At 45.2% G+C, this 27,271-nt stretch overlaps 1 protein-coding gene across 1 annotated transcript in view; it reads left to right on the top strand.

Annotated features, from left to right (window-relative positions):
* Positions 1-25,969, top strand: part of PPP4R4 (protein phosphatase 4 regulatory subunit 4) — a 74,431-nt gene extending 48,462 nt beyond the window's left edge. The window contains exons 8-25 of the mRNA XM_040412303.1: positions 1,703-1,824; positions 5,374-5,496; positions 6,362-6,525; positions 6,764-6,883; positions 7,219-7,296; positions 7,574-7,657; positions 8,045-8,227; positions 8,483-8,588; positions 8,668-8,815; positions 10,744-10,888; positions 11,212-11,253; positions 15,417-15,491; positions 16,455-16,524; positions 17,030-17,110; positions 19,057-19,153; positions 19,411-19,463; positions 19,663-19,807; positions 25,128-25,969. Of these exons, the coding sequence (XP_040268237.1) occupies positions 1,703-1,824; positions 5,374-5,496; positions 6,362-6,525; positions 6,764-6,883; positions 7,219-7,296; positions 7,574-7,657; positions 8,045-8,227; positions 8,483-8,588; positions 8,668-8,815; positions 10,744-10,888; positions 11,212-11,253; positions 15,417-15,491; positions 16,455-16,524; positions 17,030-17,110; positions 19,057-19,153; positions 19,411-19,463; positions 19,663-19,807; positions 25,128-25,152 (1,861 nt within the window). The 3' untranslated portion in view covers positions 25,153-25,969. The remainder of the gene's footprint in view (positions 1-1,702; positions 1,825-5,373; positions 5,497-6,361; positions 6,526-6,763; positions 6,884-7,218; positions 7,297-7,573; positions 7,658-8,044; positions 8,228-8,482; positions 8,589-8,667; positions 8,816-10,743; positions 10,889-11,211; positions 11,254-15,416; positions 15,492-16,454; positions 16,525-17,029; positions 17,111-19,056; positions 19,154-19,410; positions 19,464-19,662; positions 19,808-25,127) is intronic.
* The last annotated feature ends 1,302 nt before the right edge of the window (positions 25,970-27,271 follow it).

Here is a 27,271-nt window from a genome sequence, read left to right as displayed (position 1 = left end):
GAGGACAGTTTGCAGTGGGCAGCCGGCGCTAAGGGGCGGTTTTCTTTTAAAACCGATCTGAACGACGCGTTTTGGCATCGGAACAACGTCTTCATCAGTTCAGGATGATAAACTGACACTGACATGACATGAGAGTCTGGGAATTATACATAAAAGCATACAAGTTACAGAGATATAAAATGGACAACATTGTGATAATAAAGAAACAATGACACAAAAGAATAATAATAATAATAATAATACTAATAATAGTATAAAAAGAAATGCATGAAGATAAATGCCGCTACATGGAGCCGTCGCCATAACAACACATAGACCTTAAAGAGGTTCTGTCCTCTGGGACTTTGATGGCATATCACTAAGATACATCATCCAAGGTTTTTAGATGGGTGCGGGTCCCACCTCTGAGAACCTCCCCCATCTCTAAAACGGGCCCCTGAAAGTGAAGAAGGGCGCCAGCACTCTGCTATTTCAGACTTCCCATAGTAATTAATAGAGGGCGGCTGCTCTTTGCTTACTTCGGGGGTCCACTTCTAGAGATAGGTGAAGGTCCCAGAGGTGGGACCTCCACTTATCTGAAATTAGTGGCATATCCTAGCGATATGTCACCAATGTCTCAAATGAGACGACCCCTTAAAGTGGTTCTCCAGGCTTTTTAATATGGATGACCTATCCTCAGGATAGGTCCTCAATATCAGATCAGCAGTATAAGGAGATGGTGCGCACGTGGCGTCTCCCTTCTCTCTTCTTGCTGCTTCTATGTCTATGAAACAGCAGCAGAGGACAGGAAGAGAGATGGGAGACGGCACATGTGCACTGCACGCGCCGTCTCCCCGTACAGCTGATTAGCGGGGACCCCCGCCGATCTAATATTGATGACCTATCCTGAGGATAGGTCATCAATAGTAAAAATCCCGGAGAACACCTTTAAAGCCAGTGTTGATGTACTGCAAATTAAAATGTCAAGAATGGAGGTCCGCCAACCTTATCCAGAGGGCATCTGCACCCCGCATCAGGGCTGCGAAGGATTACAGAGGGGGCTGAGATTGAGGAAACAGCTCTGTAAGATTGGCCATAATCCCAGCTGCCTCTGCAGTGAATCGCAGCCTGGATGCATGATGAGAGGATAGCTGTTTTGAAGGTTTGGGTCATTAGGTGGGACTCTCACCTGTCAAACGTTTATGGCATATCCTGTGGATATGATGGGACCATCACTTTAAAGGCACCAGTCAGCAGGATCAGTACTATTAAACCAAGTATACTGATCGGTAGGGTTCATCCTTCTAATTCAAATGATACCTGTCTTGTGAAAATCGGTTGTGGTGTTCCGGAGAGAAAAAGACTTTTGTACTTAAGCAAATGAGGACTTCAGTGCACCAATGGGCGTGGTCGACACAAGAAAGCTGAGGAGCCAGGCTCCACCCCTCCGTGCTCTGCAGCCCTCATGTGCAAAAAGAATAGAACTCTTTGTTTCTTGGGAATGCCAAAACCGATTTTTACAAGACAGGTATCATTTTTATCAGCAGGATCCGCCCTACCAGGCAGTATGCCAGCCTTAATAGGGATATTCCTGCTGATAAGTGAATTTTTATCACATAGAGCCGCAGCTTGGTACAAGGCTGGCATCCTTTGAGGGAGGACTCATACATTGACCGCACCAAGACCTCTCTGGTTATTAATTAGAGGTTGTTCTTTGTTGTAGGACAGAATTAACAAAAGCCGCCATTCTCCCGGAGCTGATTGAACTGGCCAGAGATGAGGGGAGCAGCGTGCGACTCGCAGCCTTCGAGACCTTGGTGAATTTGCTATCTATGTTCGATCACGGTACGTTCAAAAAAATGACCTCCTCTTTGCCGGCATTGGATCCCCCTTAAAGCTATCCCACACCGTTCTGGCAGTAAAAAAAGCAAAGGTTCTCCAGTAAGATTGGAAGTCAGCAAATGACAGGGAGGCAGCTCTGGAGGTGATTGGAGTATAAATACTAAGATTACTAAGGATCAGTACAATAGAGGATCATCGGCAGTCAGGTTACATGGTGGGCAGCGCCCGCGTCCTTGGCTGAAATCCATGAGTCTGGACATTGACGTGTGAATACTCAGTAACTGCTGCTTTTGCAATTAAAGAAAAACCCACTTAAGATCTCTGTAATGAAATCTCCGGCATCGTTTAGAGAGAGCGCCAGATACGTGAGCGCAGACACTAAGGCCCCTTTCACACAAGCGAGTTTTCCGCACCCGCACTGAATCCTGACCCATTCATTTCAATGGGTCTGTGTACATGAGCGCTGTTTTTCACGCATCAGTTCTGCGTTATGTGAAAATCGCAGCATGTTCTATATTCTGCGTTTTTCACGCAGCCCTGGCCCCATAGAAGTGAATGAGGCTTCAGTGAAAAACGCATTGCATCCGGAAGCAAGTGCGGATGCCATGCGTTTTTCACTGATGGTTGCTAAGAGATGTTGTTTGTAAACCTTCCGTTTTTTTATCACGCGCTTGAAAAACGCACCAAAATGCATTGCACCCGCGCGGAAAAAACTGAACGCAATCGCAGACCAAACTGACTGAACTCGCTTGCAAAATGGTGCGAGTTTTAATGAACGCATGCGGAGCCAATCCACCACGCTCGTATGAAAGAGGCCTAAGAGCTTACCCACGTAGGGACGACGCAGACGCTCACACAATCCGATGAATATGCTCTGCAGCCGCTGGGAAAAATCAATTCCTCCTTTTGCGAATGATGGAAATTTACGTCACTGGCATTCAAGAGAAGAAGGTCAATAATCATCTAAAGTGCAGGACCCCCGGAGGCTGCTGCATCAGCACCACCACCTCTGACTGCCAACTATTCATACACTGAGCGCAGCAATACAATATAATAATGCAATATAATAATCTAAAATAACAGTGTCATATATAATAATACAATATGTATGATATACTAATATAATAGTGTAATTGTACAGCATAATAACAGAACACAATGTAAAGATACAACGTAATAATGTAACACAATATAATGTGTAATAATACAATGATACAATGTAATGATATAATAACACAACGTAACAGCACTCTGCAAACATTGAATATACGGATTTTACATTATAAATTATGCTAAAGCGCCATATAAAGGATTATGAGGTACTTAGCAAATATATCAAAATCATAGGTGCTCATCTACCATGACAAGGGGACCTCTTAGAGATGGGACCCTCCTCTATCAGGACTCCTCTTCTATCTCATATCTATCTATAATAAAATAATAAATTCCACGGCGCTCCCACAGGTGTGATTCAAAAGTAGTGTTCTTTAATCACCAAAGTGACGTTTCAGTCCTCTTAGGCCTCATGCACACGACCGTTGTTCTGGTCCACATCGGAGCCAGTATTTGCGGCTCGGGTGCGGACTCATTCACTTCAATGGGGCCGCAAAAGATGCGGACAGCACTCCGTGTGCTGTCCGCATCCGTTGCTCCGTTCCGTGGCCCCCGCCAAAAAAATATAACATGTCCTATTCTTGTCCGTTTTGCAGACAAGAATAGGCATTTCTACAATGGGCCGCCTGTTCCCTTCCGGAAATAGCAGAAGGCACGCGGGCGGCTTTTGTGTTTTGCGGTCGTGTGCAGGAGGCCTTTATGGGACTTTTCTCAAGCAGAAAAGTCCCAGTAAAAGGACCGAAACATTGCTTCGGTGATTAAAGAACACTACTTTTGAATCACACCTGTGGGAGTGCCGTGGAATTTTTTATTTTATTTTTATTAGATGTTGGATCGCCTCCACAGCCGCTGGCACACCGAAACTTTCTTGATCACTGTGCCGCTTACATTACTATCTATCTATCTATCTATCTATCTATCTATCTATCTATTATCTATCTATCTATCTATCTATCTATCTATCTATCTATCTATCTATTATCTATCTATCTATCTATCTATCTATCTATTATCTATTATCTATCTATCTATCTATCTATCTATCTCATATCTATCTATCTATCTATTATCTATCTATCTATCTATCTATCTATCTATCTATCTATCTATCTATCTATCTATCATCTATCTATTATCTATCTATCTATCTCATATCTATCTATCTATTATCTATCTATCTATCTATCTATCTATCTCCTATCTATCTATCTATTATCTATCTATCTATCTATCTATCTATCTATCTATCTATCTATCTATCTATTATCTATCTATCTATCTATCTATCTATCTCTAATATCTATCTATCTATCTATCTATCTATCTATCTATCTATTATCTATCTATCTATCTCATATCTATCTATCTATTATCTATCAATCTATCTATCTATCTATCTATCTATTATCTATCTATCTATCTCATATCTATCTATCTATTATCTATCTATCTATCATCTATCTATCTATCTATCTATCTATCTCATATCTATCTCATATCTATCTATCTATCTATTATCTATCTATCTATCTATCTATCTATCTATTATCTATTATCTATCTATCTATCTATCTATCTATCTATCTATCTATCTATCTATCTATCTCCTATCTATCTATCTATCTATCTATCTATCTATCTATCTATCTATCTATCTATCTATCTATTATCTATCTATCTATCTATCTATCTCATATCTATCTATCTATTATCTATCTATCTATCTATCTATCTATCTATCATCTATCTATTATCTATCATCTATCTATCTCATATCTATCTATCTATCTATCTATCTGTATCTATCTATCTATCTATCTATCTCCTATCTATCTATCTATCTATCTATCTATCTCATATCTATCTATCTAATAACTATCTTTCTGTCTATCTATCCATATAACATAATGTAATGTAAAACATACTAATACGATACAATGTAATAACACAGTATAATATAATAATACAACACAATATGATGAAATGTAATGATGCAAGATATTATATCGTTACTAGGGATGACCAAACTTCATATTTTAAAATTTACTTTTGTTTCGTGTTGTGGTATTTAGTGAATAGCGTTATGGACTCCGTTATCACGGACCATGACGGAATACATAGCGGAAACAGGACGGATCCGTTTTGCAGCCCATAGACTTCTATTATGACGGAATGAATAAGAGGCATTCCGTCGTAGAATTGCGTTATGGTCCGTGGTAACAGAATCCATGACGCAATTCACCTTTTACCACAAAAATGAAATTCGCTCATCGCTAAATATAATGGTGCAATATAAAATAATGTGAAAAATACAACACAATGGACTATGATAATATAATGTAATATAATTTTATAATCTAAAAATACAAAATAAGAATGTAATAACGCGGTATATTATGATAACGTTACAATCTACACTCCTCCATTGTGTCATTGCAGATGACAGAAATCAGATTGTCCTCCCGATGGTCAAGTCCTTTTGCGAGAAGTCTTTTAAAGCCGATGAGTCCGTCCTCACCTCTCTGTCCTTGCACCTCGGAAAACTCTGCCACGGGTTACAAGGTGGGTCTTAAAGGGATAGTTAAAGGAGCAGGTGTTTTCTGCTGCTTCTCCCTATAGATAGGTGTCCATAACGGAACTACATATACAGTCGCAGCATCGGGAACTACTACTCCTAGCATGCCCTGAGAGCCGCAGATTGCCGGGTAGATGACTGTAATGATAGCTCAGACAGCTCCCCACCAGATCTGCTTTTATTCCCTTGTATATTAGTCACTTGCTTTGCCCTCAGTCCCCCCGAGCTTATTATGCATGAATCACCCCCATATCGGTGCAGCGCTACCTGACTTTACCTTTCATAATTAGTGTTTTGCTGCGGTTCCCTTTGTGTATGGATTGCTTGTGCAGCGGAGCGTTATTGTGTGATGACTCCCGTCTGCCGTAGATCAGAAAATTGCTTAACTAACAGTCGCTCAGTACAGTGGAATGTCAGTCTGCGAGGGAAGACCTCGATATAATCCTCATTATAGGTTGTTACTCTGTGAGGATTGTACCCGGGAATTGCTAGGTGAGCATTTGTCCAAAATATTCAGAAAAGGGGTTGTAGAGTCTCCTGATCAGATGAACGCCACTTTCCCTAGAATCCTCCTCTGAGAGAAGGCTTAGTTATGTGAGACTATGCTCTCCAGGGCTGGGTGGCGACCCCTGTCAGCGCTGTTCTGGCAGCCATATTGATTGTCGCCAAGGTTTCGAGAAGCAGAGGTCAGAGCAGCCCCTTCAGGGATTGGCACCCTTCTCTCGTAAAGTCCTGCATGGCATATTATTGCATATCTAGACGTATTTGTGCTGAAGAAGTCTAGGAAGGTTGTGCTACTGCCACGTGGAAGCTCTTCTGGCCCCTGGATTCTGAGCCGTTGGGATCTTCTAGGCCTCTTCACCCAGGAGCAGCACATGTGGTTCCTGGAGTTCTACAAGAAGCTCTGCCGATTAGGACTGCACCAAGAGAACGGGCACAACGACCACCAGATGGAGAACCTGGAGCTGGAGAAGAAGTACTCCACCGTGAGGAAGAACTGCGCCTACAACTTCCCCGTCAGTATCTGTCTATATCTATCTATCTGTCTATCTATCTACATTATCTATATTCTATCTATCTATCTCATATCTATCTTTCTAATATCTATATCTATCTATCTATCTATCTAATATCTATATATCTATCTAATATCTCTATCTATCTAATATCTCTATCTATCTATCTATCTATCTATCTATCTATCTATCCATCCCCAATATAATATTGTATCATTGCATTATTCTCCTATTTCAGGCGATGGTTGTGTTTGTGGGAGCAAAAAACTTCCACATAGACCTTTATGCCACGTTCTTCTGCCTGTGTCATGACCCTGATGTGCCCGTCAGATACACCATAGCTCTTGGCTTCTGTGAAGTAAGTATGGGATACCTGCATATATCAGCCTGGAAACCATCAACAAGCAGGCCGGTAGCTGTTGAAGGGTCTTATTTTTATTCTACGTGTGGCTTGTGTGAATATGATGGCAGGAGCTCATGAACATATCCGAATGCAACTTTTGCTCATCACGCACATGACCACTGCGATTGTAAATCCGGACACGTTGAACTGACGATGTCCCCCAGGCCTGCTGCTGGTGACGGCCCACCCTCCTGCTATTCCTGCCTGGAGCTCATTTTGAATTAGCAGACTTTCCGGACCACTGGGGGACGCATGACATCTCATTGGTGATTCTGTGTCTTATTTTGCAGGTCTGTAAGCTCTTGGGATCTAACGTATATTTGATACACAAGGAACTGATCGCCTTACTACAAGATGACTCGCTAGAGGTGACTACTGCTCCGGTGTCCCCATGATAACACTTCCTGCCATGAGCTTTGTCAGTTCAGCCTTGTCATGGAGAGCTTTTTCCACAAATGTCTACTCTCCATGGGCACCAACGTACCAAGTGACAAAAGCTTGAATCCAAATCATGTCCCTATGACAACACTGACATGGCCACGCTCAGGCAGGTAGTGCAGCAGGGGCAGAATTGACTTTTGCCCCACTGCTTAGCCCAGGTATAATGCCTGATAATTGGTCATTAATTATCTCCTTTGGTTTCAGGTGGTGGATGCTTTGTTAGATCACCTCCCGGAAACACTGGAGCTCATGACGAGCGGCGGCGACAACTCAGGGCTGGACAACAAGGTCCGCATCATGTGACGTATTACTACCCCTCTGTCCCCTCCAAATACTTACCCCTCTGTCGATTGGCTGGAGTTAGGCTGAGGCTACACCGCCATCTGGGCCCAGACATTCGTCTCATAAGCAAAGATCGCTGTGTATGGATTTAGCCGTTGAACTGAATGGGGTTGTTTTTTTTTCTTTTTTGTGCATTTCTGTGGTCGCAGCAAATTCCGAGCCACGCTGCGACCCTATTCAGTTCAATGGCTGCACTGTGCGATTTCGGTCATGAAGATCAGAGTGGCTCCAGCCGAAAAATTCTAGGTTTTGCCTGTAGCTCCCTCTTGTGGGGAGTTCCGGTTGGTGCATCCTGTTCTGCCTGGACTCATGAGCTGTTACTTTACATTGCAGCTTATGATTGTCCCCGACCTGGTCCCAGCTCTGACCTCAGCGGAGCAGAGGGTCGCCAACTCACTGAAATGGAGAAGCCACGAAAAAATCCTGCAGAAGTTCTCCTGCCTGCCGCACATTATTTCCAGCGACCAGATTTATTACCGCTTCCTGCACCGAATGTTTGCCATCATCCTAAATAATGTGAGTCCTATGACTCTTACTTGCCCTCTGCCAATGATCTTCTATCGCTAGGGGGAGACAGCCGTGTAGTGCCCAGGGTGATGGTCTATTTTGCTGCCTCTGTACAGTACCTGTCTTTACAGCGCTACAGCCTTGAAAGAAGACGTGGCGGCTCTTTACTGTCCGGCTGGTTAATATGGAGGCCGTCGTGTGCAGCCGTGATAGTGGCATGTAGGACCAGCATCCGATAACCATAGTCTCGTCTTTCCCTCCTAGAATGTTTTGCCGGTCCAGAAGGCGGCGAGTCGAACCCTGTGCATATTTTTGCGCTATAACCGCAAGCAGGAACAGAGGCACGAAATCATTCAGAAGATGGTGGAACGTAAGCCCCCAGCTATGTTCAGTATTGACCTCATCATGTTTCCCCCGCCGCTTGTAAGATCTCACATGTTATGTTCCAGAGCTGGGCCAAGGAAAGAGCTACTGGAACAGACAGCGGTTCCTGGACACGTGCGAATACATCATGGAGTTCTTCTCGAAGTCTTTCTTCTGTAAATACTTTTACCTCTCTGTCCTGGAACTGACGAGTGACCCGGTGGCCAATGTCAGGTAAGATGGGCTCTGTGCCCTCTTTTAGGGACACCGGTCACCTGCGTGCCCTGGAAACATGATAGCGGCGTGCCTGGGGTTCTGGATGGTAAGAAGTGTCCCGATGTGTGCATCCGGTGTTAGGGTGTTGGGGAATCCTTTGTAGCTTGTTAGGGTCCATTCACACGTCCGTTGTTTCTTTCCTGATCTGTTCAGTTTTTTGCGGAACAGATCTGGACCAGATCTGTACCCATTCATTTTCAATGGGTCCTGAAAAAAAATCAGACATTGAGCTGTCCGATTTTTTTTTTTTCAGGACCCATTGAAAATGAATGGGTACAGAACTGGTCCAGATCTGTTCCGCAAAAAACGGAACAGATCAGGAAAGAAACAACGGACGTGTGAATGGACCCTTAGTCTGGCAGTTTGGGACCTGGGCAATGCTCCGTCTAAGTCGGCAGCACAGAGCCACAAATAAGTGTTAACATGCAGCACCCTTGTAATTAGGTGCAGAGCAGCCGATATACATCGATTCCAGGGAAATAGCAGTAAAAAGCATCCAGGTCTAGAGCAGTCAAGTTTATTCTCTGCATCCCTGATGTTCCAGGGTAGTAAGAAGGGGTTAATGTTTGTATCTCTGGTGGTCTAAGATAGTAAATGAGGTTCATTTCAGCATCACTGGAAGTAAAAGTGTTAGTGTCAGCGTCCCTGGTGATCTGGGGGCAGTGAAAGGGTTAATACCAGTATACCTGCTGGACTAAAGAAGCACTAAAGAGGTTAATGTCCATATTCCTGGGGATCAGGGGAAGTGAAGGGGTTAATGTTATAAACCCTGAAGGTGGAGGGCAGTGGAAGGGGTTAATGTAAAGAGCCCTGCTGGTCTAGGGGGAAAAGGGGATATTCCACTGCCCCTTGTGGTCTAGGGTAGGGAAGGGTTAAAGGAGTTTTCCATGATTTTAATATTGATGACCTATCTTCAATAGGTCATCAATATTAAAATCCCTTAACCCATTCACAGGTCCACAAATTGCGGATCCGCAAAACACGGACACCAGCCATGTGATAGAAATGCCTATTCTTGTCCGTGGCTGTGGACAAGATTAGGACATGCTCTATCTTCCTTGCGGGGCACGGTGGTGTGCTATGAGCATCTTTTGCGGCCCCATTGAAATGAATAGGTCTGCACCTAAAGGGGGTATGCACGCGTCTTTTTTGGCGTTTTATTTTCTTCGCATGGTATCGAGTATCACAATACTTTTTTATGGTATCGAAGTCAAATCAACATTTTTGTATCTCAACAACCCTAGTACAGTGTTGAGCTAACTTGTGGTTTCAAGTTCGGCGTACAAGGTTCGGGTTATCTAAGAATTCCGTTAGGGATTCCGCTACCACGGACCGTAACTTATGGTAGCGGAATCCACAATGGGGTTCTTAGATAACCCGAACCTTGTACGCCGAACTTGAAACCACAATTTCGCTCTATTGTAAATATTCCTAGTGGTCTGGGGGCAGGTAAAGGGTTAATGTAATTGTCCCTGGAGGTCTAGGGCAGTGAAAAGATAAATTGAAGGATCCCAGGTGGTCTCTAGGGCAGTTACTTGGGTTAATGTAGAGATCCTGGTGTTCTAGGGCAGTGAAAGGGCTAATGAAAGGATCCCTAGTGGTCTGTAGCAGGGAAAGGGTTAATGTTAGGATCTCTATGATTGGGCAGAGCCATTCAGGAGCGCTCTGCCTGACCCTGGTCTGTCTACAGGAGAGCCGGCTTAGCGGTGTGAACACTGGAGACAGCGCAGCAGTGATTATAGTTCCTGACCGCTAATGTTCGGGTGGATCGGACATGTTGCCCTCATGCCTGTGGTCCGACTCGGCACATCTGGATCGGCTGGACTTGCGCTGTGCTCACACGTGGCATCCCAGGTTTAGCTGAACATCCGTATTCTCTTCCGCAGGATGAAGGTTAGTTACATGTTGCCAAAGCTGAAGTCGACGCTGAAGCTGCCGGCGGACAAACATTTGCTGCAGCAGCTGGAACTGTGCGTCCGGAAACTGCTGTGCCAGGAGAAGGACAAGGACGTGCTGGCGGTGGTTAAGAGGGTGAGTGACGAGCGGGTGTCGCCTTCCAGCACAGGACGCGCCACATAATACTTAGCGGGCTCCTCCAGTCTTATAGTCTTTATAGTTTAGCAACTTTCAAGATCTCTGTGTGCTGTCAGTGAATAGACAAATCAATTGATTGGCTGAAAGCTCATCCCAACCAGAGGTGCAGGACACGTAACAGTGTATCAGTGTGTATATTCACAGACAGCAAGACGAGACCTTGATAGTGGTCAGGCTATACCTCTTGTGTCTGCCCCCTATGGAGAAGGATGTGCTGCAGCAGCTGTTATATGGGTGATCTTCTTCTTATTTGTTTGCAGACTGTGCTGGAACTGGATCGGATGGAGATGTCCATGGATGCAGTAAGTACTTGTGGTGCACCTACCACCATCACCTTGTCATCCCCATACAATACTGACTGTTACACAGTTGTTAGATTGGGAGGTGCAGGGGGCGACATAACCATCTACACTAGGGGTGCACAACCTGCGGCCCCCCGAGCCAAGTTTTACGGCACTGTAGCAGGAGCAGGACGATTGCCCGGCTGTGACCGCATGAGACTCGAGGAGAAGGCATAAGATTCTGCCTTCTCCTCAGATAGGTGAGCGCTGTGCAGTGTGGACCCCGCTTGGGGGCAGAGGAGCGCAGAGCTGGAGGGTAAGGAGACCCCTGATCGGCTCTGCCTGTGTACAAAGCCCCCACCACAGGCTGGTTGAAATAGTGCAAAAAATAGTCTGTGTCTCCAAAGGTCTTTCAGTGACAAATTATGTGGAAAAAAAATAAGTAAAAAAATAATAAAATAAAATAATAAATCACAAATAAAAGAAAAAAGAAATAAAATATGATGTGGCAAAAAAAATTGAAAATTATAAATTATAAAAAATAAATAAAATGCAAATAAAAGAAAAATAGAAGGAAAAATTGCTAAATAAAAGTGTTCACTGCCCTTTAACAGTCTTTTTATGATCCCATTGGGGACACATTATGTAGCAAAAATATATTAAAATAAAAAACTGAAAATTGAAAATAAAAAAAATTATAAAATACAAATAAAAAAAATAAATAAAAAAAGTGCAAAATAGTAGAGTGTTCATTGTCCCCCAACGGTCTTTTTTTTTTTACCTCTTGGGGGAGATATTATGTGGCAAAAATATATTCAAATAATAAGTAATAAACCAATTATAAAAAAAGAATACAATACAATATTATTACGTCCCGCCTCTCCCCCCCCCCCCCCCCATAAGGGTGGTGGGTGGGTAAAAGGGGATTAAAAATAAATTTGTATGTATAGAAAAACCAGTTGGTTTTGGATAAAATGAAAATGTAACTATTTCCTGTGGATACTGAAATATATGATTGTTGAGTCGATATGTTTAAATAAAGAAAAAATTAAATAAAATAAAATATAAACAAATGAAAGTAATACATAAAAAGGAAAGAGTGAAACATTTACAAAAAGTGTCAGTGTCCCCCCAAAGGTCTTTTTATGATCTCTTGGGGGATATTATTTGTAACAGAAATATATAAAAAATTAAGTTAAAAAAGATTAAAAAATAATAAAATGCATAAAAGAAAAATCACCCACACCAACCAAAACCGTTGCTATTCTCTCCCCATTCATGTGAAGCTATACATGTTATATAACAAAACGACCGGCACAAAATAGGTAACTAATTATTAAAGTAATTTATTTTGGTGTCAGTTTGCATATTTAAAGAATAAGGAACTATAATTAGAAAAAAAAAAAAATGTAAGATGTTTTGTACATACAAATATTACTGTAGTGCAGCGGCGGCATGAAGCGCACGGCGTCATAGCAACCAATGACGCCGTGCGCTCCTGCTCTCAACAGGAATCCCGGCCGGCTTACCACGGACCGCTCTCGGCCGTGTGCATGAGGCCTAAGTATAACTCTTTGGTTTCAGGGGCCATGCTGCAAGAACTTGTTAAACATAAATTTTTACTGGGAAATCCCTTTAAGCCAGGGACAGATTGGCCATAGACCTCACAAGGAAATTTCCCGGTAGGCCGATGCCCAGGGGCCACCTGGGCCCTCCTCACGGCTAGCCAGTGAAAGTTTTAGGGGATGTATTTTGTGCTCATGGGGGCAGTATCCTGTGATGGACTGTGGTATTTGGCTCTGCTGGGGTAGGATAATGTGCCACAATATGGTATCGCTGGCCCTGACTTCCATCAATTTGTACCCGACTACAACATGGGGCCACTTTTAGTATTTTTCCAGGGCCACTTCAAGTTCCCAGTCCGCCCCTGCTTTAAGCGCTTATGACACTGCGAGATATTCAGGTCAATTACAGGGAACAGGTCTTCATAGGGACGCTGATTCATGGTAACTGGCCGGTATAAAGGTGCCGCAGTGTGATCCGGGATGTGCTACTGATAGTCAGTGTAACTAAGTGAAGGAGGAACGACTGTGATAGCGATCATTCCTCCCCAGTCACTTTACATTGCGGCCCTTGAAATACAGCGATGTGACAATGCGGCCCTCAGACCAAAAAAGGTTGTGCACCCCTGATCTACACTAATAATACTTATACTGCCATATTGGGGTAGCGGTCGGTCTGTATCTAGGGATGTGGGTGGGTCACAGATGTAAATACATGAACTAAGAGTGTGATCAATAAACCTGTGCACAATACACCTGATCAGTAGTGCAAGGGTCACATATAGAGCACACTTATAACGCTCCAGCACTGATATAACCTCCAGAGACATTACATCATATGTGACTGATATCAGCCGCTCCTCTTATAACGCTCCAGCACTGATATAACCTCCAGAGACATTACATCATATGTGACTGATATCAGCCGCTCCTCTTATAACGCTCCAGTGCTGATATAACCTCCAGAGACATTACATCCTATGTGACTGATATCAGCCGCTCCTCTTATAACGCTCCAGCACTGATATAACCTCCAGAGACATTACATCCTATGTGACTGATATCAGCCGCTCCTCTTATAACGCTCCAGCACTGATATAACCTCCAGAGACATTACATCATATGTGACTGATATCAGCCGCTCCTCTTATAACGCTCCAGCACTGATATAACCTCCAGAGACATTACATGATATGTGACTGATATCAGCCGCTCCTCTTATAACGCTCCAGCACTGATATAACCTCCAGAGACATTACATCCTATGTGACTGATATCAGCCGCTCCTCTTATAACGCTCCAGCGCTGATATAACCTCCAGAGACATTACATCCTATGTGACTGATATCAGCCGCTCCTCTTATAACGCTCCAGCACTGATATAACCTCCGGAGACATTACATCATATGTGACCGATATCAGCTGCTCCTCTTATAACGCTCCAGTGCTGATATAACCTCCAGAGACATTACATCCTATGTGACTGATATCAGCCGCTCCTCTTATAACGCTCCAGTACTGATATAACCTCCAGAGACATTACATCATATGTGACTGATATCAGCCACTCCTCTTATAACGCTCCAGCACTGATATAACCTCCAGAGACATTACATTATAGTGACTGATATCAGCCGCTCCTCTTATAACGCTCCAGCACTGATATAACCTCCAGAGACATTACATCATATGTGACTGATATCAGCCGCTCCTCTTATAACGCTCCAGCACTGATATAACCTCCAGAGACATTACATCCTATGTGACTGATATCAGCCGCTCCTCTTATAACGCTCCAGCACTGATATAACCTCCAGAGACATTACATCCTATGTGACTGATATCAGCCGCTCCTCTTATAACGCTCCAGCACTGATATAACCTCCAGAGACATTACATCCTATGTGACTGATATCAGCCGCTCCTCTTATAACGCTCCAGCGCTGATATAACCTCCAGAGACATTACATCATATGTGACTGATATCAGCCGCTCCTCTTATAACGCTCCAGCACTGATATAACCTCCAGAGACATTACATCCTATGTGACTGATATCAGCCGCTCCTCTTATAACGCTCCAGCACTGATATAACCTCCAGAGACATTACATCATATGTGACTGATATCAGCCGCTCCTCTTATAACGCTCCAGTACTGATATAACCTCCAGAGACATTACATCATATGTGACTGATATCAGCCGCTCCTCTTATAACGCTCCAGTACTGATATAACCTCCAGAGACATTACATCATATGTGACTGATATCAGCCGCTCCTCTTATAACGCTCCAGTACTGATATAACCTCCAGAGACATTACATCATATGTGACTGATATCAGCCGCTCCTCTTATAACGCTCCAGCGCTGATATAACCTCCAGAGACATTACATCACATGTGACTGATATCCTTCGCTCCTCTTATAACGCTCCAGCACTGATATAACCTCCAGAGACATTACATCATATGTGACTGATATCAGCCGCTCCTTATTACAATCCTGCACTATTTTAAAAGCTGCTGACTTTTGGGCTATTGGCCTTAGAGTGCAATGTAAATCCATACGATGCGATCGTCGTGCAGCACTGATGTCCCTTTCATCGCTTTCTTTTGGATAGTTCCAGAAACGTTTCTTTGAAAAGGATTTATTGGATCAGGAGAAGGAGAGGGAGGAACATTTACTTCTGGAAATGGTGAGATGCTGGGACGTAAAAAACTAAATTTGGGAGGTGTAAAAAGAAGAAGAATATAATATTGAGTTACATTGGGGCTTTCCGGCTTTTTCATACTGATGCCCTATCCGCTGTAAAGATCATCATCAGTATCTGATCAGTGGGTCCGACACCCGGGACCCCCATCGATCAGCTGTTTGAAAAGGCCCAGTCACGTGGCCTAGGTGCAGCTCAGCCTCATTCAGTACCAAGAAGGGCGACTGCACCCTGTACGGAGCTGTACTGTCCCGGCTCTGTACACGGTTTACCTCCAGAGCCTGCGACTGCTGGGGGTCTGACAACCTACGGATAGGTCACCAATATGTTAGTCCCGGAAAATCCATTTAAGTTTACCTTGATTCCATACATGTCATCAGCCAGAGCTGCATTCACAATTCTGCTGGTTTCTTTCCATCCTACTTCAGAATCTGCACAGCACATGCTCTGCTGTTGTGCATTGCTTGCACCTTCCTTCTAAATTGGGTCCTGCCCGCGGGCACATACTGGCAGCAGGGGCGCCTTCTTCTTCCTGATCATTAAAGGAATTTTCCAAAACTTTTATGTTGGTGAGCTATCCCCTGGATAGGTCATCAGTATCCGATCGGTGGAGGTCCGACTCCCGGGACCCCTGCCAGTCAGCTGTTTGAGAGGGCATCTGAGCTGGCAGTGGCACCGCGCCCTTCTCCTATGTGACGTCACGTGGCGCAGGAGCAGCTCAGCCCCACTGGACATTAAACATGGCCGCTATAATTGTACGGCGCTGGGAGAAGGCGGAGCGCTGGTGCTTTCTCAGACAGCTGTTCAGCGGGGGCCCCGGTTGTCAGGCCCCCGTCGATCAGGTACTGATGACCTATCCTGAAAGTACAAAAATCTCAGGAAACCCCCTTTAAATCGTCTTATTTCTTAATTTTGAACTTTTTTACTTACAATGTTATGTTTTTTTAGGAACAAATTGAAAAAGAGAAGCAGCAGAGTGAAGCTCGGTCCAGCAACGACAAGAGTTATGAAAGAAAGCGTAAGTGAGGTCGATACGAGATGCCCCGTTATTTAAAGGGCCGCTAACCCTAAATTTGACAGCCTGTAGTAGTACAGCAGTGTTCTAAGAGCAGCGGCTGATATCAGTCACTCACATGATGTATGTGGGTTCATGGGGGCAGGGAGGTGTTTGCTTCACGCATCCCATTCAGGTTACTACAGTAATGGCTGATAACAGGGAGCAATAGATTGACGCCAACTGCAGAGCAATTGGAAAGGAGGTAAACGAAACTTTAGGTTTTGTGTCCCTTTGCATCACCTGTGTGCTACCCATATTGGACCAAAGCAGCGTCCAGTCCACTGACTAACACCATCTAATCTCTGAGGAGCCGCGCTGCTAATAAATGGGGACAAGCTGCAATACCAGACAATACCTGTGCACAGGAGTGGCGCTGTTTCTAGTAGGAAGAATAGTAGACCCCTAAGTCTGAGTCTAATGTCATACACCCCTTTAACAAATGTTGTTGACTTGTACTTTGTTTTAGGCAGAGACAGTAAAACAGGATCAGCGTTGCCAAAAAGTCTCCCCACAGTGATTTCGGGTAGCTCGTCAGGCACTCAAACAGGTAAGTGATAACACCAGAGGCTGTCTGTGAGATTGTACACTGCCGAGTCCAATATAAGGGTATATAAGGTGGGTATATAAGGTGTGGCTCGCTGGCTCGCTGGGTATATAAGGTGTGGCTCGCTGGGTATATAAGGTGTGGCTCGCTGGGTATATAAGGTGTGGTGAGCTGGGTATATAAGGTGTGGTGAGCTGGGTATATAAGGTGTGGTGAGCTGGGTATATAAGGTGTGGTGAGCTGGGTATATAAGGTGTGGTGAGCTGGGTATATAAGGTGTGGTGAGCTGGCCCGGTGGGTATATAAGGTGTGGCTCGCTGGGTATATAAGGTGTGGCTCGCTGGGTATATAAGGTGTGCTGAGCTGGGTATATAAGGTGTGCTGAGCTGGGTATATAAGGTGTGCTGAGCTGGGTATATAAGGTGTGCTGAGCTGGGTATATAAGGTGTGGTGAGCTGGGTATATAAGGTGTGGTGAGCTGGGTATATAAGGTGTGGCTTGCTGGGTGTATAAGGTGTGGTGAGCTGGGTATATAAGGTGTGGTGAGCTGGGTATATAAGGTGTGGCTTGCTGGGTATATAAGGTGTGGTGAGCTGGGTATATAAGGTGTGGCTCGCTGGGTGTATAAGGTGTGGTGAGCTGGCTCGCTGGATATATAAGGTGTGCTGAGCTGGCTCGCTGGGTATATAAGGTGTGGTGAGCTGGCTCGCTGGGTATATAAGGTGTGCTGAGCTGGCTCGCTGGGTATATAAGGTGTGGTGAGCTGGCTCGCTGGGTATATAAGGTGTGCTGAGCTGGCTCGCTGGGTATATAAGGTGTGGTGAGCTGGCTCGCTGGGTATATAAGGTGTGCTGAGCTGGGTATATAAGGTGTGCTAAGCTGGGTATATAAGGTGTGCTGAGCTGGCTCGCTGGGTATATAAGGTGTGGTGAGCTGGGTATATAAGGTGTGGTGAGCTGGCTTGGTGGGTATATAAGGTGTGGTGAGTTGGCTCGGTGGGTATATAAGGTGTGGTGAGCTGGCTCGCTGGGTATATAAGGTGTGGTGAGCTGGCTCGCTGGGTATATAAGGTGTGCTGAGCTGGCTCGCTGGGTATATAAGGTGTGGTGAGCTGGCTCGCTGGGTATATAAGGTGTGCTGAGCTGGCTCGCTGGGTATATAAGGTGTGCTGAGCTGGCTCGCTGGGTATATAAGGTGTGGTGAGCTGGCTCGCTGGGTATATAAGGTGTGGTGAGCTGGCTCGCTGGGTATATAAGGTGTGCTGAGCTGGCTCGCTGGGTATATAAGGTGTGGTGAGCTGGCTCGCTGGGTATATAAGGTGTGGTGAGCTGGCTCGCTGGGTATATAAGGTGTGCTGAGCTGGCCCGGTGGGTATATAAGGTGTGGTGAGCTGGCTCTCTGGGTATATAAGGTGTGGCTCTCTGGGTATATAAGGTGTGGTGAGCTGGGTATATAAGGTGTGGTGAGCTGGGTATATAAGGTGTGGCTCGCTGGGTATATAAGGTGTGGTGAGCTGGCTCGCTGGGTATATAAGGTGTGGTGAGCTGGCTCGCTGGGTATATAAGGTGTGGTGAGCTGGCTCGCTGGGTATATAAGGTGTGCTGAGCTGGCTCGCTGGGTATATAAGGTGTGGTGAGCTGGCTCGCTGGGTATATAAGGTGTGTGATCGACTGTCTGCACACATATCCCTCGTTGCTGTCATGGGTAAAAGGGGCGATTTTATCAGAGTTGCAGGAAGGGATGATTATCGGTATCAGATAAACCTCCCCCAACACCACAGACGGTGACATCACCACCAGGCACTGCAGGGATGAAAACCACCCTGTGATCCCATAACAGAAGAGCCGGCTGCTTTATGTCCGTCGTGAATATGTGTCTTGTTTGAGTAGTGATGGAGGAGGCTCTTGACCCACAAAGCTTGCAATCTGATGTTTGTCTGTGTTCAATAGTAAGCAGAGAAAGCAAGAAGAGCAAACTGATCCGCAGCCAGTCGTTCAGCAGCCAAGCCATCCACCCCAAACACAGCCCCCTGGAGAAGGGCACCAAGTAAGATGATATTATATGACATGGATGGCGATACTGCAATGCGCCATCACCTCTTTACTGCAGTACCTGAAACAGCCACACCTGCACGGAGGTCGCTGCATCAGGTACCGCAGTGATGGGTTTCTACTGATCGCTGGGGGTCCTCGGGGGCTGGTCATACATTGAAGGTCTATCCTGAGGATGGCTACAAGCCCGGACAACCCCTGCAAGGGTCTGAAAAGTCAAATTACAAATGTCATTTTTTATTTTTATTCTAGCAAAAGTAATTCTGTGATCGGAGTCGGGAAGAATGTTCTCCTGCCATTTGTCGGTGAGTCACCATACAGTGGAGATTAAATCGGTGCTCCACCCCCCAGGGTCCTGCATAGAAATTCCACTATGTTGGGGCATTGCATTAGCTGTAGTGCGGACTCCCTATGGCAGGCCTTCCAATCTGTCGCCTGTCAGTGGCATGCAGTGTACTGGCTGACAGCTCACCCATAATTCACACTCTGTTTCGTGTCTTTTAGAGGATTCCCTTAAAGCCAGGACCGGCAGTGCCAGCGCCTCCGTGAGCTTCTCCAGTGCCGTAACAACCTCATCCCGAGGTCCAGGAGGCACGAGTGACCAGAAGACAAATGGCAGCAAAGATGCACAGGCCAGAAAGCTTAGTCTGTGAGTCATCACTGTCTTATAACTAGCATTCGAGGGGGCGGAGCATGACACAGGCCTTGTCCCGCCCCTTAAAACCTTGCATTAGGGGTAACACAGCATGAGTTTTATCTTGCGTGTCCCTTTTAGATACTGTTAGTTTGCTGTTTAGTATCTGTTACAGGTGGGCGGGCACCTCGATGATACGCCTGGCTTCTGCGGTCGGATTAGTGTAATCGCCAGGTCCTTGCCGTGTAATGACACCGATCCCTATTGTATCTGGGGAAATATCATTTTACTTACAACATTAAGTAACCATCACGTTGATCTTGGATTTCACGACGTTCTATACAACAGTCACATCCAGAGCTGCATTCACAGTTCTGTTGGGTCCTTCTTAGCTTACGAGATCTGACATCTCACTGCTGCCCCCTCTTGGTTCATTGCTGCATTGGGGGAATGTAGCCTTTACATCAAGTACAATACAGTAAAATGTTTGGGGAAAAAAAAATCTCCCACAGTGCGATGTACAGAACGTAAAAAAATGGGTAAGTCATTCAAGAACTGACGACCCACATCTGCAGTGGTAGAATTGGGAATACAGCTCTGGATGTAACTGGAGTATAATATATACGGTCACGATAAGTAATGTTATGTATGTATACAGTGACTGTGCCAACAGAATAGTGAGTGCAGCTCTGGAGTATAATACAGGATGTAACTCGGGATCAGTACAGGATAAGTAATGTAATGCAGTGGCGTAGCTATAGGGGTCGCAGCGGTCGCAATTGCGACCGGGCCCCTAAGTCAGGGGGGCCCACGGGGCCCCCCAGGAGATAATGAGTAAAGCCCTGGCCCGGGTAGTTTACAATACTTGTGCGCTGCAGGCGGCGCCGGCGGCTAAGTTCAGAGGGGCGGAGGCAGAGCAGTGTATGCAGGCGCAGGCTCAGCCAGAGGAGGGAGTGGTCCCGCTCCCGTGGCAGTACTGGCCGGAACTGGAGGAGAAGATGCGACTCGTGAGTGAGGGAGGTGAGGGTGGTGGCGTGACGAGCAGAGACTTGGAGATCACTGTCAGCAACCTGTGTATGAGGAGCTGTCTGAATATGAGGAGGGGTCTCTGTGTGTGAGGAGCTGTCTCTGTATGGGGAGCAGCGCATAGTTACATCCCTTCCCATAAGTTCCGTTCCCTGGATAGCTGACACCTATTTGGCTGGGACTGGACTGTGACTTCATACAGTCATGTGAAAAAATTAGGACACCCTTTGAAAGCATGTGGTTTTTTGTAACATTTTTAATAAATGGTTATTTCATCTCCGTTTCAACAATACAGAGAGATTAAAGTAATCCAACTAAACAAAGAAAACTGAAGAAAAGTCTTTTCAAGATCTTCTGTAAATGTCATTCTACAAAAATGCCTATTCTAACTGAGGAAAAAGATAGGACACCCTCACATGTATTCCCTCTTAAATTGGCTCAGATCTCACACAGGTATATCACACCAGGTGCACATAATTAGTAGATCGTTACTCTGCATGTTGAATGAGGCTTGCCCTATTTAAACCTCAGACATTTAGTTTGGTGTGCTCCTGACTGTTGAAGTGAGAGTGAGCACCATGGTGAGAGCAAAAGAGCTGTCAGAGGACTTCAGAAAAAAGATTGTAGCAGCCTATGAGTCTGGGAAGGGATTTAAAAACATCTCAAAAGATTTTGAAATCAGCCATTCCACTGTCCGGAAGATAGTCTACAAGTGGAGGGCTTTCAAAACAACTGCCAACATGCCCAGGACTGGTCGCCCCAGCAAGTTCACCCCAAGAGCAGACCGCAAGATGCTAAAAGAGGTCTCCAAAAACCCTAAAGTGTCATCTCGAGAACTACAGCAGGCTCTGGCTACTGTTGATGTAGAAGTACATGCCTCTACAATCAGAAAGAGACTGTACAAGTTTAACTTGCATGGGAGGTGTGCAAGGAGGAAACCTTTGCTTTCCAAGAGAAACATCGAGGCCAGACTGACATTTGCCAGAGATAAAGTTGACAAAGACCAGGACTTCTGGAATAATGTTCTTTGGACAGATGAGTCCAAAATTGAATTATTTGGACACAACAGCAGAGGACATGTTTGGCGTAAACCAAACACAGCATTCCAAGAAAAGAACCTCATACCAACTGTGAAGCATGGAGGTGGAAGTGTCATGGTTTGGGGCTGCTTTGCTGCAGCAGGACCTGGTCAGCTCACCATCATAGAATCCACGATGAATTCTACTGTGTATCAGAAGGTGCTTGAAGAACATGTGAGACCATCAGTTAGAAAATTAAAGCTGAAGCGGAACTGGACCATGCAACATGACAATGACCCAAAACATACTAGTAAATCAACCAAAGATTGGCTGAAAAAGAAGAAATGGAGAGTCCTGGAATGGCCAAGTCAAAGTCCAGATTTGAATCCCATTGAGATGCTGTGGGGTGACTTGAAAAGGGCTGTACGTGCAAGAAACCCCTCAAACATCTCACAGCTGAAAAAGTTCTGCATTGAGGAGTGGGGTAAAATTTCCTCAGACCGATGTCGAAGACTGGTAGATGGCTACAAGAACCGTCTCACTGCAGTTATTTCAGCCAAAGGAGGTAACACTCGCTATTAGGGGCAAGGGTGTCCTATCTTTTTCCTCAGTTAGAATAGGCATTTTTGTAGAATGACATTTACAGAAGATCTTGAAAAGACTTTTCTTCAGTTTTCTTTGTTTAGTCGGATTACTTTAATCTCTCTGTATTGTTGAAACGGAGATGAAATAACCATTTATTAAAAATGTTACAAAAAACCACATGCTTTCAAAGGGTGTCCTAATTTTTTCACATGACTGTATGTGCTCACCAGTTCAGTGGGAGGCTTTGATGCAACTTGATCCTGCATGTTCTGTCCTTGTTAATGCTGGAAGTATTGCCCTATTAACACATTGCTGTGCCCCACACACTTTATAAGTGCTGCTCAGAGTAAGGCTGACTCAATAGTGCCCTCCTCACAATTTTGCTTCCTTTAAGGGTACTTTCACACTTGCGGCAGGACGGATCCGACAGGCTGTTCACCCTGTCGGATCCGTCCTTCCGCTATTTCGCGGGACCGCCACTCCGTCCCCATTGACTATAATGGGGACGGGGCGGAGCTCCGGCGCAGCACGGCAGTGCACGGCGAAAGGCCGCCGGACTAAAAGTACTACATGTCCAACTTTTTAGTCCGGCGGCCTCTCATCGCGAACTGCCGTAGCAGAAGGACGGATCCGACAGGGTGAACAGCCTGTCGGATCCGTCCTGCCGCAAGTGTGAAAATACCCTTAGTGACCGTCTTGCAATAATGTTGCCCCTTTAATGCCCCTTACAATAGTGTTGGCCCTTCGTGCAGCCTTACAAGGCCACCTATACAATAGTGTGGCCCCCTTAGTGCCCCCCTTACAGTAGTGTTGCCCCCTTAGTGTCCCCCACAATAGTGCTGCCCTGTAGTTTTAATAAAATAAAAAAGTAATACTCACCTATCCCAGTCCCCAAGATGATTGGAGCACACCTTCCCCCTATCCTGTGTTCTCCCCCTGCTCAGCTCAGCAGGAACCATGACGTTACTGCATTGCAGCTGCCCAGGGGCGTAGATATAGGGGGTGCAGAGGTAGCAGTCTCACTGGGCCCAGGAGCCTGAGGGGGCTCAAAGACCCTTGTGCTTCATAAGAAGACACCGGTATTATAGAAAGCGCATGCTGGTCAAGTTACACCTCTGGCTAGAGAGAAGGGGTTAGGTCAAGATTTGGCTTGGGTGGTGCCGTTTCAATTTTCTCCTCCCCTGCCACTGGCCCCAAAGCACAGAGGGAAGGGGGCCCAAGCTGAATTCTTGCACCAGGGCCCATGAGCCTTTAGCTACGCCCCTGATGTAATGTATGTACACAGTGACTGCACCAGCAGAATAGTGAGTGCAGCTCTGGAGTATAATACAGGATGTAACTCAGGATCAGTACAGGATAAGTAATGTATGTACACAGTGACTGCACCAGCAGAATAGTGAGTGCAGCTCTGGAGTATAATACAGGATGTAACTCAGGATCAGTACAGGATAAGTAATGTATGTACATAGTGACTCCACCAGCAGAATAGTGAGTGCAGCTCTGGAGAATAATACAGGATGTAACTCAGGATCGGTATAGGATAAGTAATGTATGTACACAGTGACTGCACCAGCAGAATAGTGAGTGCAGCTCTGGAGTATAATACAGGATGTAACTCAGGATCAGTACAGGATAAGTAATGTAATGTATGTACACAGTGACTGCACCAGCAGAATAGTGAGTGCAGCTCTGGAGTATAATACAAGATGTAACTCAGGATCAGTACAGGATAAGTAATGTAATGTATGTACACAGTGACTCCACCAGCAGAATAGTGAGTGCAGCCCTGGAGTATAATACAGGATGTAACTCAGGATCAGTACAGGATAAGTAATGTATGTACACAGTGACTGCACCAGCAGAATAGTGAGTGCAGCTCTGGAGTATAATACAAGATGTAACTCAGGATCAGTACAGGATAAGTAATGTATGTACATAGTGACTGTACCAACAGAATAGTGAGTGCAGCTCTGGAGTATAATTCTCAATGTAACTCTGGATAAGGGCTCATGCACACAAACGTAATTTCTTTCCGCTTCCGTTCCATTTTTTTGCGGACTGTATGCGAAACCATTCACTTCAATGGGTCCACAAAAACAACGGAAGGTACTCCGTGTGCATTCCATTTCCGTTCCACAAAAAAGTAGTGCATGTCCTATTATTGTCCACAAATCACGATCCGAGGCCCCATTCTGCAAAAAATACGGAATGTACACGGAACACATCTGTATTTGGCGGATCCACACTGTAGAAATGCTTTGCCCAGCCCATATTGCTCATGTGTTTGGTGATTAATAAGTTACTGTTTCCGTTTACGATCCGCAAAAAATGGATTGCCTACGGAAACCATACGGATATGTTTTGTGGAATAACGGAACGGAAGAGGACTTAAATCAGAGGAAAAAAAAACCTCAGATACGGAACAAAGGATCCGTGAAAAATGGACTGCAAAACAACAACCGTCGTGTGCACGAGCCCGGAGTCTGAGATAAGGAAAGCATAGTGTTACTCCATATTATGTAGTGGCTGATACCCCTGACAATGTGAAGATTACAGGGGCCCTTGTGATCTGTAGGAGGCAGGGACCCCACCAGGAGCAGGGACCCCTTCTACCTCCTTATAGGACAGTGTAAATTGTCCATCCCTTTAATTGGATTGTTGCAAATTTTGGTTGTTAATACAATCTTTCTTTTTATCTCATGAAGGAAAAACAGAAAACCGAAATCTTAGCTCCTCCTTCCGGTATGAAGTAAACCAAAGAGTCACTGGCGCTCACCTTGGAGGAAGAACCGGTGCCGCCCTGGTCTGGACCCCACGCTATGTTATACTATCTATACTCTGGCCGAGCCATATCCAGGAGAGGAAATCTGCTGCGCAACATCATTACTGCACCATGGCCGCATGTATTAACCAACCACCATCCGGGACCGCCGCTTATCTCCCCCACACAAGCGTCCCCTGATCTTAAAGGAGAAGAGCGCTGTTTATTGACAAGACTTTCCTATGGGCCAACTCCCCTGCTGCAGGCGCTGGAACGCAAAGTCGGACCGTGACTTGGGCAACTTTTTCTACAGTTCTCTGTGTTCACCAGTTGTGTAAATACTTGAGTTGATATTTTAGAGTATTTTAAATAGTTTTATTCCTAGTGACAACCAGTTCTATCCGTTACCACAGCTACTGTACCAAGCTCCTCCCCTTGCGCTATACATTTCTGCTTTTATGAACTCCGCCTTCTCTGGGAGATGCCAATAACTTTACACGGTATGGAGCTGTTGTCAGCTTCTTTTTTTGTGTGCGATGAGATGAGAAAATGTAAATTATCAGAAAAGAAGTATTTTTATTCATTGTATGAATATTCTAAAAAAAAAAAAAAAAAAATTATCAAAAAAAGTCAATCGGGCCCCTGGATGTTTTTACGTGTGCGCTTTTTACAAGGTCGATATGATTTTAGTGAGGTCTGAGACAGCGCTGTGCATGCATGATTGCAAATAAACATGTTGCTAAAAGCCTTCAAGTCTGGATAATTTATATAGTAAAAAAAAAATTCCAATATCAAAATTGTCATCGGCATTTGTAACCAATTTACAAAGTCATTTTTGTGCCTTTTTAAACCTATCTGTATTTTTCGCTCTATAAGATACACCTGACCATAAGACGCACCTAGGTTTTAGAGGAGGAAAATAAGAAGCTGCTGACACACTTAATGGGGGGGATCTGCTGCTGACACCTATGGGGGGATCTGCAGATGACACACTGTTATGGGGGATCAGCAGATGACACACTGTTATGGGGGATCTGCAGATGACACACTGTTATGGGGGATCTGCAGATGACACACTGTTATGGGGGATCTGCAGATGACACACTGTTATGGGGGATCTGCAGATGACACACTGTTATGGGAGGGATCGGTGGATGACACACTGTTATGGGGGATCTGTGGATGACACTGTTATGGGGGATCTGCAGTTGACACACTGTTATGGGGAGATCTGTGGATGACACTGTTATGGGGGATCAGCAGATGACACACTGTTATGGGGGATCAGCAGATGACACACTGTTATGGGGGATCTGCAGATGACACACTGTTATGGGGGATCTGCAGATGACACACTGTTATGGGGGATCTGCAGATGACACACTGTTATGGGGGATCTGCAGATGACACACTGTTATGGGGGATCTGCAGATGACACACTGTTATGGGGGATCTGCAGATGACACACTGTTATGGGGGATCTGCAGATGACACACTGTTATGGGAGGGATCGGTGGATGACACACTGTTATGGGGGATCTGTGGATGACACTGTTATGGGGGATCTGCAGTTGACACACTGTTATGGGGAGATCTGTGGATGACACTGTTATGGGGGATCTGTGGATGACACTGTTATGGGGGATCTGTGGATGACACACTGTTATGGGGGATCTGTGGATGACACTGTTATGGGGGATCTGCAGTTGACACACTGTTATGGGGAGATCTGTGGATGACACTGTTATGGGGGATCTGTGGATGACACTGTTATGGGGGATCTGTGGATGACACTGTTATGGGGGATCTGTGGATGACACTGTTATGGGGGATCGGTGGATGACACACTGTTATGGGGGATCTGTGGATGACACTGTTATGGGGGATCTGCAGTTGACACACTGTTATGGGGAGATCTGTGGATGACACTGTTATGGGGGATCAGCAGATGACACACTGTTATGGGGGATCTGCAGATGACACACTGTTATGGGGGATCTGCAGATGACACACTGTTATGGGGGATCTGCAGATGACACACTGTTATGGGGGATCTGCAGATGACACACTGTTATGGGGGATCTGCAG

Source organism: Bufo bufo, chromosome 11 (assembly GCF_905171765.1).
Source record: "Bufo bufo chromosome 11, aBufBuf1.1, whole genome shotgun sequence".
Taxonomy (NCBI): domain Eukaryota; kingdom Metazoa; phylum Chordata; class Amphibia; order Anura; family Bufonidae; genus Bufo; species Bufo bufo.
This window is presented reverse-complemented; position numbering and strand designations above follow the sequence as displayed.